The 13,958-nt window shown below is 36.4% G+C and overlaps 1 protein-coding gene across 1 annotated transcript in view; it reads left to right on the top strand.

Annotated features, from left to right (window-relative positions):
* DCC (DCC netrin 1 receptor) overlaps nt 1-13,958 on the top strand; it is a 1,008,917-nt gene that overhangs the window by 897,949 nt on the left and 97,010 nt on the right. The window contains exons 18-19 of the mRNA XM_006919890.1: nt 2,561-2,699; nt 8,406-8,513. Coding sequence (XP_006919952.1) covers nt 2,561-2,699; nt 8,406-8,513 — 247 coding nt within the window. The remainder of the gene's footprint in view (nt 1-2,560; nt 2,700-8,405; nt 8,514-13,958) is intronic.

The following is a 13,958-nucleotide window of genomic DNA, read 5'->3' as shown; positions in this document are numbered from 1 at the left end:
AAGGATAAATGTAGAACATACCTGGTCCACTAGAAAGACATACAATAAATTTAAATTTTACAAATAATGGTAATAGAATGCTTTGGTTTTGCATTTTGAACTTTTCCAACCACTGTCATATCTGTTATTTCATCTCACTCCTTCTCTACAGATTGATAAGGCAGGCAGGGCACTTACAAGATAGAGGGGGTAGAAATACATACATAGAGTCAAATGACCTGGGCTCAAGAGTTGACTTTGCTGCGTTCTGTCATGTCACTTGCTCAACCTCATTTTTCTCATCTATATGATTGGGATATTCACAGCTGCTATAAAACGAATAAGTAAGATTGTTCATAGTTACGTATGTATTTAGATGTGTTTATTAAGAGATAGGCGGGCTGTATAATTTGACAAAAATTTCCCATTAAACTAGAGCTGGGACTCAGGTGACCTGATGGCATTATCCAAGGCTCTCCTCGCAGGAAAACTTCTCTACTTCCTTTAGTCTCAAAGCAAACCATAATCCAGACATGCATATTTTGATTGTCCAAGACTCCATATTGGTTTCTCTTTACAAATAGAGAAATTTTCTGTAATTTATTTTCTTCTAAAGTGATTAATCACATAATGTTTTATATGAACTTCCATTCAAAATACATTCATTGACTATTGACTAGTGCTTACCAATTACAGCACAGGTATTACAGAAGATAAAAAAATCGTCATGCAAGACTGAGTCTCTGCCCTCAAGATGCTGACAGCTCAATACAGAATATAACACATATCTAAAATTATATATCACATTAGGCGATGCATGAAATAGTGTAGCTAACATTTATTTAATACTTAATCTAGGCCAGATGCTACATTTTGTTTATTTCACACTTTAATGCTATGGTTATCTCTGTTTTATGGATGAAGAAACTGAGGCTTAGAAACCTAGTACCTGGGTATCCTATGCTCACAAAAATAACTAGCCATAATTTTTCACTCCTCAGCCTGCCACGGTGGGCTAGTGATTTATGACGAGCAGCCACTTTCCATGAGGTTCCTGAGAAAACTTAGTGAATTCATGGAATTTGTGAAAGGCAAGTGTGTCATCCTAGGTACAAACAAGGACAGTATTGCTTAGTGGCCTCCCAGGTGCCAGTGGTATCTATGCTCAAAGAAACATTTCTCATGGTCCCATCTCTCTCCTTATTTCTGTTCTCTGAGACTTACAGGCATTCGTAATGAGAGCGAAGGAGGGCAAGATTGGAAGCTATACATCAGCATGTCCGATACTAGCTACCTATTTTCTGTTTTATTTGATGGGATTCCATCTTCCCGAGTCTACAAAGTATATTTACATTTATTTAAGGCACACATTTTTACAGCTATTTTTAAGAAGAGCTTCTGAAAGATGTTTATGAGGTCATCACTTTAATAAGATGGATGGGCACAACATCGAAATGTTATTAGTACAGTTAAATATTTATTTGGTTTTGTAATGAGACATAAGGTTTTCATAGCTATAACCTAAGGAAGATTGATAGTAAAGTGAAAAGGATATACCACACTAGAGAAGTAAGGGAAGAAATGGGTATTGTCATACATAGGTGGATTAAAGGAGCTGTCCTCAATTATGTACAAATAGATATGTAATAAATATAATAAATATATAAAAGTAAAAGTAAATTTTAAATTTTTTAACTTTAGAAGATCAATATCTAAATGCCAAGTATAAATTGATATTTATAAGCGGCATAAATAGTCTTAAATTTGCCTGATCACATGGAAAATAAGGATTAACCTAGGAGATTAATCTGTTTTTTCCTCATTACCATTTTGATCTTTTGAGTAAGTAATAAAATTAGATAATTTACTTTCTACTAAAATATATTTAACTTGTTTAAACAGAAAATGGATTCAGAAAACAGATAATATTAACACTAATGTAATGTTTTACTATTTATCCAATTTGTTGTTCCCTTTGTGATCAATGTTCCAGTGACCATACTTAAAACTGTTTAATGTGACATATGCACAAAGGAAGAAAACCACATGACACAGCATTGCTTTTGTTCATTTTCTGTATGAAGTCAAATAGATCCTTGAATCACTAAAGGTTTGAACTTCAAAGCCTTTTTTTCAGAAATCATAAGCAGAACTCTAAAAATGAATTACCAGTGGAAAATAATCATGATGATCTATGTAAAATGTATAGCATTAAAACCTTGAAAATCTCTTTTCATTATAAATAAGTTGAAGCTAAAGTCAGTACGGATAACCTTAAAGATGGAATTGATGGAAGGATATAGAATTGGTCTTCTCACTGTGGTTATTGCCTCACTTGGCAAAATGTATCCGCTAGTTGCCCCTTTGAAGAACATAACACCTGATTTTGACCATCCTGTTTTGGATGTACATTCATCTATTGTAAACTAGTTGACAGGAAGGAAGTAAAGTCCGTGCTGTGTCCTAGCCCTCTAGACTCCATTTTTATTGTCTTATTTGATAGGGTTTTTTTTACATGTTTTGATTTACCAAGTTGATAGAGTTCATTTTTTTTTTCTTTGCTTATTTCCCACTTGTATAGTCAGAAGACACAACATCCCTGAGTTACACAGCAACAGGCCTCAAACCAAACACAATGTATGAGTTCTCGGTCATGGTCACAAAAAGCAGACGGTCAAGCACGTGGAGCATGACTGCACACGCCACCACGTATGAAGCAGGTATGTGAAGAAAGGTTTCAAAAGTTCTGCTTTTGATATTTGGTAGTGGTGCTTCCCAGGGTCTGTGAAAGTTGGAATACAGTGCATTTTAATATCTAAATTACACCTTTTCTAAAATATTTTATACTTTATAGTTCATTACACTTTTAGAAATCTTTTTTTTTTTTTTAATAAATTTAGGTAAGGGCAGAAATCTATGCATTGAATTCTGTCCAAAGCATTTGTGTCTTTGATGAATGGTCATGTCTGGTATTTACTTTTTGGAAAGAAATTAGATACAAAATAATACATTACATTATAACTGTAGTCCTAAATAACCTCAGCTGGATATGGGAAGAAGTTTCCAGGCAGTCATGTTCACTCTTTGGAAATAAGAAAACACAATGGAAAACCTTCATGCCATTTGAAATACTTCAAATCTAGGGTAAATTCAATTCACTATAAATTTTACCAGTCACATTCGCTATGGATCATAAACGTTGCATTTATAACCTTAACAGATATGCAGTATACTCGGCATTTATAGTTCACAGAGATTCAACGTCTGAAGAATACAAGGTTTAACATGCATTTTGATTGGTTTCATGTATTATATTATATTTGGGAATAAACTACACCACATTTCCAAATTTTAAAAACTTATGACAATAAAATTCTTCTCTGGGTAAGTCGAATTTTTCTTTCTACTCGAATTTGTCCTGTGGCATTACAATTCTAATGTTCATTTCAGGCAAAATCAGAGTTCGCTCTGAATATTCTTACATTTTTGTGGCTACTTTTTTCCTATAAAAAGTTTTCTAGAGTATCTGATTTAATTTCAACATCCCGTTCTTCTATTTTACATGTTTACATATATTAACTCTTTCACCTAGAATTCTACCCTAGATGCCAGTGTTCACGCCTTCTTAGGCAAACTGAATGGGTTATGCTCTATGAGGAGAATAAAGGCCTGCTCTTCCATTTTACTTAAAATCAGATGAAAAGAGTTAAATGTAAATCAGTAATACATGTGGTCTTCCCCGAGTGAAAGAAGAGTATTAATTGCCTCTTAAAGCAAACAAATTCATTCACTTTTCCCTTTCATAAACTTAAAATGTACACCAACATCCGAGTTAATAAATGTACCCTACTGATTTCTCATCAACTGCCTAACCTTGTAGGGACACCAGTGGTGAAACCCATTGCTGACCAAGATATTAACTTTTAGAAATGTGGTTAGTAGGAACAGTGACTGTCAAAACAGATAATGATCTGGACAAAGGTGTAAATAGTATGTGGATGAGATCTCTGGGTGATGATGAGAAGCAGGAAGTAATTCACAAGTGTCTGCAGATTTTATAACTGTGAGAAGGAAATGAAGTGAATGAAATGACTTTAGGGTTTGCTTCTAATTCTGCAGTAACTTAAAGACTGGGGGAGGTGGGGGGCTGCATTGTTATGCACCTGTGCTGAAATCGCTCATGATAAAGACGAGGGCAGCAGGCAAATTGTTGAAATAAAACATTCTGTCCAAGTGATAACATCCTTAAGTAAAATAAAAACAACTGGAAGGACACCTGAAATAACGAGATCTTGGAAAAGGGACAGGAACCAGCAGTACTCCCAGGCTTTAGAGATGAGGAATTATTGGATTGTCCCCTCAGGGTGCTGCTGTCACAATGGTTTGACTGTCTGTGTTTTTCTTCCCTGTATTAACTTTCACTTCCCCGGACGAGAGAATCACACAGCTGAAGAGACAGTGGGTCTATGGCAATGAAGCTCACATGACACAGAGGAGAGCTTGTTCCCAAAGGAAAAAGCCAAATCCTTCTCTAAATGAAACAGGAAGGGATGGAATATTGGACAGTCCACATAACAAATGCTCAATGCAATTTCTGTGGCTGAAATTCTAAATCTTAACTGTTCCCTTCCATTCATGTGCTTAAAGAAATTCAAGCACAGAAGAAATTGAGAACCAACAAACCAGAGGGTAGTGCTTGTCCAGTCAACTGACATATTATGAGTTTCCAGTAATGTTCATTGGTAATGTCAGGTCTTGAGATAGGAACTTGGTATAAAAACTAAAGAGAATACAGCCTATATGTGTGAGAGAATTAGAATCGAATACAGAAGAAAAAGATTTTTTAAAAAACCAGAAGTAACGAGAAATATAATCGCAAAATTTTGGGCAAGTTGGAATCAGAGCAAATATATTTAAGTATAAATTCTGTCTGGAGAAATAGGAGAGATTTCACAAAAGAAGTAAGAATTGAGCCTGGATGGATCACTAGGCACCCAATTCAAGGCTTTCCAAAAGAACAACATGTACAAAAATACACAAGCGAGTATCGAAAATATGTCTTCAAGGGACAGTTATGAATGGTTTGGAGTAACTGGAGCACAGTATTCATGGGACAAGGGGCAGCGTGGCTGTAAAAGAAAGCATAAAGCCTCCAGGGCCCGGTATTTATTATCGTTCTTTATTTATATTTCATGCGAAGAGGATGGATAGTCAGTGACGACTTTCTAAAAGAGCATTGCAGGCAGAACCCAGGAGGCTGCAGAGGCACAGACCAGAGACATTCTGTGTGATTTAGTAGGGATCTCTAGAGTTGTTAAGGCCACATTCTCTTCCAGATATTAGGGAATAGCCTGCAGTTCATATGAGAATGCTAAAAATTTAGCTATTGATTTCAATACCAGAATCTCTATTTAATCAACATTCACAAGGCTTGAAGAAAAAGAAAAAACTGGCAGGACACCTGAAATAGATTGTCAGATTTTTTTTTTTTTTAAATAACCAACTCTTTAATGTATTATTTGGCTAGCTAAAGTTGAAGAGTCATTTTATCTCTTTTGAATACCGTAACAGATTCAGTGAAGCAATCTAGTCATCGTTTGACTGTTTTCTAAAAAAGCATCAATTTGAATCTTAGCACATTTAAGAAAAAGCAGACTATTCTGACTAGTTAAAAAAAAAAAAAAAAAGATCTTTTAATTTCTTCCGTAATCAGAAGATTCCTTATTATTCTTAGTATAATACTCTAAGTCAGTTTGTGACTATATATTACTTTCTATCTGTGGCTTAGAGAATATCTTGAATGATGAACTCTTTATGAGACTAAGCCTTCTTTAAGATAACACTGCCTCTCTGGTATTTTGTTATAACATATCTTTTCTTGCATGAATGTCCTTGTTCTGATTATATATATATATATGTAAATACATGTATATACATATATATAGATACTCTCTTTATTCAAGGATCAGCTGCACCTAACCTATCCTGTCTTCTTCTCCTCTTCCTTTCCTTCACTTCTCCATTTTTCTCCTTCTTCCTTCTTCTCCAACTCCCTTTTTTTTTTTTTAATTTAAGTATATTAAGAACCTTGTCAGGATATTATAAACAGGTGCAGCTTTAATTAACCTGGAATCATAGAGGTTTTGAGAATCAGGACACTGGAAATAAAATAGTGTGAAGGATGTGAATGTATGATGTCTCCTCTATTTGGAATTCTATTTAGGAAGAGAGAAACTGGAAATAGAGTGTTGATAATGCACAGACTGTGTACTGTATGACATGGTCCCCATCTCCCGGGCCGTGGACTGGTACTGGTCTATGGGCTGTTAGGAACTAGGCCACATAGCAAGAGGTGAGCAACAGGCGAGCTAACAAAGCTTCAGCTGTATTTGCAGTCACTTCCCAGCACTAGCATCACCGCCTCAGCTCCACCTCAGATCATCAGGCATTAGATTCTCATAGGAGCACCAGTCCCTAATGCCTAAAAGGTTGGGGACCGCTGCTATATGACCAACAGAAGAGCCAAAGGGAATGGTAAGAGTGAAGAGGAGTTCAGAGTTAGGACCACGGTGTCCCTAACTTGTTCTATATAAGCATCTCTGTGCAGACATCAGGAAATTCCTCTAGAACCCAACCACAGAACTTAGTTATGTTTTGGCATTGCCTCTGCCAAGCTAAGGGTAACTTAAAAGTCTATTGATGAAAGACTTTGCACATTAAAAGCTGCCTAAAATGAAAACTAGCTGCATTTCAGAGCATAGGGAATAAGAAAGCAGGTCAAATGAAGCCTAGAAGATACTGGACTGGCATGGCCAGATTGTGTCATCTTTGAAGTCTGTAAAAAAAAAACAAAAAAACTGAGTAAATTTCAAAGTTCTTATTGGCATGATTTTAATGATGCATGAATCAGGTGGCAGCCTGTCTAGCAAATAAAAAGGCATCTTGAGGGGCTGTACAAAAATAGAAGGCTTTTATGGGCAGAAGGGGGTAGAAAAAGGAAATTTCTAGCCAAGAATGGATTATTTCAGGCAGATTCATCTTTTTTTTGGAGAAGAGCAGGGATCTGTCAGGCAGATGACCTCTCAAGTGCTGACCAGGTAATTCTAGATTGACTGGTTAAAGACCACATTCCTGGGAGAGGCCGAACAGCAATTAAGTGTTTGCTGATGTGGGTCTTATCACAGTAACTCTCTTTTGGGCCTGTGGTTTCTTTTTTAACAAGTATATTTAAATTTTTGTTGAGCAGAACATAGGGGAGGAAAAATAATTTTTCCTTTACCCTTCGAAGTTTTTAGCTGAGGCTGCCCTCCATAACAAAAGATAGATTAACAAGAGGAAAACAAACAGAAGTTTGCTAACATGTATACCTCCAGTAGACATGGGAGATGCCTAGGAAAACTGAGTGATTCCCCCAAATGGTCCAAGCCACCACCTTAGAGACTATCTCCTCTTAAGATAAAAGGAAAATATTGGGGGATGGGGAGCCAGTTATGGGTGGCGTCAGGCAAATCACAGTAAAGAATGTTTGTTATGCAGATTTAAGTCTCTCCTCCACTGGTAACAGTTTCTAGAGATGTTGCCATCCTCCTCCTATTCCAGGCTTGAAGACACGCTGCTAACAGGAGATTTCCCATATAAACGTAATTTCTCTTACAGAGAGTAACGTCTCAGCTTTCAGAGTTTTACCTGTGTCTGCTGCTTCTTACAAATATTCAGCCTAAAATAATTCTTATACCAAAGAGGCATATTTTGGGGTGACAAATTCTGCTCCCCTTCAGCAGCAGATGGGAAAAGTAGCTGGAAGAAAGGCAGGGTTTTATCCCATCTAATTTCATGCCAGGTTGCTGCTAAGACCTTCATAAATCCCTTGCCGCCTCTATGTTCAAATATTCGTTTGCCTTCTTGTTCGAAGATACCTAGTATGTTGCCTAAGAAGATGTTTTGACCTGTGTTTAAATTTATTTTGGCGGGGCTTACTTTTAAGGACATGTAGAATTAGGTGACATTTTCATTTGTGGAAATCCTGCAGTCATTACAGAATTCTGTCTCTTGGAGACATGTAGCCATCGATCTCGTGAAGTACGTGTACCTTTCTTTGTTCTTATAATGGTTCTTACATTTTTTAATATGACACTCATTTGACAATACCAGTTATAATTTTCTCCCCTATATTCACACATATTCTCTTCTCCTCTCCATAATCACTCCTCTCAAAGTAGTTTCACTTCCACGAGAAAACATTAACTTCTGTATTTTTGTGTGTTTGCTTATTTAATTCAAGTACTTGAAATAAATTGCAAATGGCAAAATAAGCATGATATACTGCATGATAGATTCTGAGTGTCAACACCATGATTAGAAGTCCCATAAATATCTGTTTTCTTTCACATCCAATGACAAGGCCTTGTCTCTGTTTCATCTGGCAGCCCCGACCTCTGCTCCCAAGGATTTGACAGTCATTACTCGAGAAGGGAAGCCTCGCGCTGTCATTGTGAGCTGGCAGCCTCCCTTGGAAGCCAATGGGAAAATTACTGGTAAGCACCTCAGCTTTCTTTCAGTATTGCTCTGCATGGCCTGAGATCGCTTAACCTCCCATGTGCTGCTCATGCCTTTTGTGCATCAGTTTTCTGTCCTAGCCTTTCAGTTGACTTCCCGATCCCTTCTGATTGGCTCTTCTTGCCTGCACTGACCCTGTGGAATTCTTCTACAGATGCATACAGATACACACACACTTCATTTGCGTTCCTTTCTGAAAGATGCGCATTTCAGATATACAGACCTTTTTTTTTCATTCTGGAGTGCTTTAGGACACCCTTTCAATGGATTGCCTCTGAGCATAAATGACTAAAAAGAAGCCAGTTGTTTGGCAATTATAAAACACAAAAGACACCTAATGACCATGTATTTCCGTATGGCATAAACAAAGAAGGTTTGTCTGGGGGTTTTTAGTTTATCACTTTGCTTTTAGCTTCTTACTTAAATCCTAAGGTTCATAAAACACTTAATATTGACTGACAGAAATTGAACTTAATGAATATTTCACAGTGACAGATTTTATTTTGCCAAATATTGCTGATAACATCAATGCCTAATTAAAGCATCCATTCGAAGCCTGTAATGTTAATTTAGTATGAAAAATATAATGGAGTTCTATCAGAGATTTTGCATTTAAATGATCACTTTAGTCTTTTAATAGATGTCTCCATAGCATATAATTATTATGAAAAATATTGTATAACTAAAAATGTGCACACTATAGTCTAATTAACTTGAACCATTGGGTTAGGCACATGTAAGAGTCACTCCTTTTTTTTCTTTTTTACATACAAGAGGTGGATAGCGCTTTTCTAAATTAACAAAGTAATTCAGTCATTCTGTGATACAGAGATAAGCATGGAAATTATAGTTCAGATTAAATTCTTACTTTATGTGTTAGTAACACTAAGAATGTGCTACTTTCTGAATTTTACAAAATGAAAAGATAATGTGAAATTTTCAAATGTGATTTAAATTTAAATTGAAAACTTGTTTTCTCTAGGAAATTGCTCTTAGTGCAATAGCTAACAGAATTTTCATTTGAGCTGACAAATATGGAAAAAGAAGGAGGACATAAAATCTTCCTCAAATCTTATGTGCTCAGCTATCACTCTACCAGGCTTTTTAAAATAGAAGCTGGCTCATTCTAATTTTCTTCTTATTTTCCCCTCAGTGTTCTGATCTATTTTTATTGGTTCCATTTCAGTACTTTTGTAGATTTTGATTGGTTTCCATGATGACTATTTTGTTATATTATAAACAGTTATATATAGCATAGGGTAAATCAACAGATACTAAGTTTAAGGAGAAAGAAACAATATATTTTCTAAAAACAAGTTCTGATGGAAAAAATATATGTATTTTTGGTAAAGGATAAAATAAGTCATATACTACCCAATTCTCCACTCTTATTTAAATAATTCTCATTGGATAGTCAATATAAACAATAGAATGTGTTTACGACTTTGAAAGGAAGCTTTATTTTGCTTTTTGAGAGAAAAAATGGAACTCTGCTCTATGTTAAGAAATGCAAATTAATCTAAGCAAAAATTTCAGTGTGCCAAAATCACAGTGCAAGTGTAAGAAACCTCATCCATGTATTTTATTTAGAGTTGTATGTTCAATATTCCCACTACTGAAAATGTAATCTCTAACACTGGTATGATAAAAGTATGAGAGGGAATACCTTCTTCCTTGAAAAGCCTATTTTGTTTATGAAGACCAAGTTGTGATTATGAAGTTGAGATATTTTAACTCAATTCAACAGACAGCAAACACTAAGAATCCTTAAGACAACTTCTGTTCCATACATACTTTGATTCTTTCAATCAAATTACTTTTGTAAGTTGATAAAAATATTCAAAATAGCAAACCATTAGACAGAAGACCCAGATTTGCTGCACTCAGTTTCTCATGAAAGCGCTGAGGAAAGCGTGAGCTCTTTTCCAGTGTGTCCGGGCACGTGTGTGCTTACGTGGAGCAATATGCTCCCTTTCCACCTTTATCGTTGTGTTTTGTTTTGTTTTCCTGAGTCTTTGCATGTACACATCAGTAGAGCAGGGTAGTTAAGAATTAAGAACCTAAGCTTCTGAGGAAGATGCCTGGGCAAGTTATATAACCTCCCCGAGTCTCACTTTCTCATCTATAAAATAAAGATAGTCATAGACCCTCTTTTGTAGAATCGTTATAATAAAGTACTGAGAAAAGTCCCTGATGCCCAGTAAGTACTTAAACAAATTAGCTATCATTATTTCAATCTGAAATCCATGCTAGGAAGAGGCTGTGCTAATGTGCTTTACATAGAACCTAGTCATCAATTTGTAAATATATATACTTCAAAAAGATTAAACAAAAAAGAGAAGGAGGAGGCCCAGATAATTCCATTGCCTAAATTCCTTGATCATAAAATGACAGCCTAAGTATTTGGACTGACATTTTCAGAAGAAAATAGTTCAAAACAAATTAAGCATTTACCATATGCTGAGCATTCTGCTAAGCGCTTTACTGTTATAAGTGTTTATATATTCCCATTATTCCATTTTGCAATGAAGAGACAAGGGCCTTCTCTGGGATAAATGATTTTTCCAAAGTCAAATAACCAAGAAGTAGCAGAGCTAGGTGTTCGATGAGAAGGCTGTGTATGGCCCCCAGATGCCCAAAGGGCTGAGAGACCAAAGAACGAGGCAGACAAGTCCAGCTTGTGGACGAATGAAAACAGGGACCTCATGTACTGAAGTTGGGTCCTGAGCAGCAGCGGGAAGGTCCGGTCTCCACATCTTTCATCCCCTAGAGTCGAGACCACCCTCTTTTATCCCCACATAGAGATGGACCTACAAGCTAGGAAAGGGAGACATGGGTGGTCAGGGAAACCAAGAAGCCAGATATTGGGAGGCCCTGGCACCGGGGTGAGCTGAGAGATAGATAACATCAAGGGCATCTTTGCCCCAGAGGAAGATGTAATGGAAATTTCAAGATTAGCTAGAAGCCTCTGTGCACATTCCAGAGTCCACGGGGGCGAGGGGGAAGGGTGGCGTTAAAGGTTTGGGTTCATTCACTCAGAAGTTAAGCGGGGGATCAGCTGTGGAGTCAGCTCTGTCTGAGATTCATACTCTTAACTATTACACTATATTTTGCTCCAACTTATTAGTATCCTACTGGTCCAAATCAGTGATTCTTGATTTATGATTTAATTTATCTGAAGAAGGATTGAACTTGGTATGTTCCAAGTAATTTTAATACAGTTGTGAAACGATCTAAATAAATGCAACACCCAACATTATTTAAGATCAGAGGTCAACATGGAGGGAAGAGTTAGGCCTTCAGAGATTGTTTCCTTATCATTACTATCTAATGGCGAAGTTCATATTCATTTTTTCTCTGGTGTTTGATAGTCTTGTCCAATTCCTCGACCTTGAAATTCTCTTCTCTCTTTACTTTTGTAAAATCACTTAACCACTTTTCTCCCCACTTCTAGGCTATAGCTCAGTCTTGTTAGCAGACATTTCTTTCACCTGTTCCTTAAGTGTTGCTTCCCAGGATCTTTTTATTCTCTTTGTTATTTTCTCTGGGAAAAAAAAAAAGTGTCTCTGTGGTAGCAAAGGCTTCAGTGAACACAAATTTATGTCTCTGAAATCTGTATCTCCATCCAAGGAGTTCTGAGTAGCCATCCAAACACTACTTCATAGTGTGTATTTCCACTTGCTTGTCCTGTTGGTACCTCATTCTATCCCCTTGTCTGTCTGTCTGTCTGTCTGTCTGTCTGTCTGTCTGTCTCTCTCCCTCCCCCTCTCTCTACCCGCCCCACTTCCCCGGTTCCCTTCCTCCCTTCCCCACTGTCATCTCTCACCCACTTAACCAGCTAAATAACGCACCGTTATATTCAGTAATCAGTTAGAAGACCATTTAGAAAGGTGGACCCAGCTTGGCCCTCACACTGAAATCATGTGTGTCTAGATATTCTTACTCCCATCAGTTGCATAAGTTGGAAACATCATCTTGTCTTCTTCCTCTTCACCTCCTTTTCATATAATCATAAGAGAAAATCAAATGCTTACAGTACAAGGCTGAAAATTCCATGAGAACAGGTTTCAGATTTTGTTCAGTGCTTTCTCCCCAGTAACAATATTCTTAGCATGTAGTAGGTAATTAGTATTTACTGAGTAGAATAATCATTGAATTGCTGTTGAATCTATTGTTTGACTTGAAACCAAAGTTCCAGATCTTCCAAATATGACACTTCCTTTAGACTTATTAATATTAAGAAAGAATAGCTGTAACATTTACCAGGTAGTTACTACATAGAAGATAATTTAATAGAAATATATTAAATTCTTAAAATGCCTTATCTCACAGCAACTTATTTTCAGATGAGAAAATTGAGACATACTTAGATTAAGCAAGTTGCTCAAGGTTGCAAAGCTAGTAAATGATAGAGTTATTACTTGATGTCAGGTCTTCCTGAATCCATAGTCTGTTATTTTTGACCACAAATAAAGAATAAATGGGTTCTTTCTTCCTTATATATCTATTTATATGCATGATTATCAGAATCAATGTTTTTAAAGTGGAAACATTTTCACTAGGCTGAGCTCCTTGTTGGTAGGAGTCATCCTGGCCTTCCCTGTACTCGTCAGTCTACCTGATCCATGGAAGGGAATCAGTAATGAGTGGCAGGAAGTATGAAAGAGGACAGAAGAGAGGAGAGAGGTAGAATCAAACACTTCCTAACACTTTGCTTGTGGAATTACAACTGCCTATTTATATAAGTAGAGTCAAAGTGACCAATGTATGAGGTGGCATCTTATGTATATTTAGACAAACATTATTCCAATGTGGGCCCATGTGAGTTAACAATCCCAGGTTTTACAGCCAATGACAGGACATAACACTTCATTATTTGACAAGCTGAGGTGAGTAAGAGACAAAAATGAAGTAAAAAAAAAAGTAAAAGAAAAGGAGAAAGTGAGACTTAGACACAGAGAAATGAATATGTAGGTACAGAAAGATAGTGAGAAACCAATGAATTTGTTCCAACCTGTGTGGTTATATGGAAATCTATAAGATAAGGCTTTCATAATGGATTTAATACCCTCCGAACACACCAAACTCACATATCCAAATGAAATTGTATGCTTTCTCTAAGGCTAGTTTTTCGTCTTGAATAATGTAATGTGTTTCTATTCCCTATCTCAGTTCTCAAATCTACAAAAAATATATACATATATGGATTTTCCCATCAGTGTCAGGAAATTGCTTAAATACAATTCGAAATGGTCAGAATTTGATGCTTGCATCTTCGACCTTACTTGACCTAGAACTGTCATTTTAAATGCTTCATTAAATACTTTTACATAGAAAAAAGGCATAGTGAAGGCAAATGTTTTATTCTTGTTTGATAAATAAAGAAAATCTGGAAGAAGTTTAGCTGACCTGGGATGGAAACA

The sequence above is a fragment of the Pteropus alecto genome, unplaced genomic scaffold (genome assembly GCF_000325575.1).
Source record: "Pteropus alecto unplaced genomic scaffold, ASM32557v1 scaffold146, whole genome shotgun sequence".
NCBI lineage: Eukaryota > Metazoa > Chordata > Mammalia > Chiroptera > Pteropodidae > Pteropus > Pteropus alecto.
Note: the sequence above shows the minus strand (reverse complement) of the source record. Positions and strands in the feature narration are given on the sequence as shown.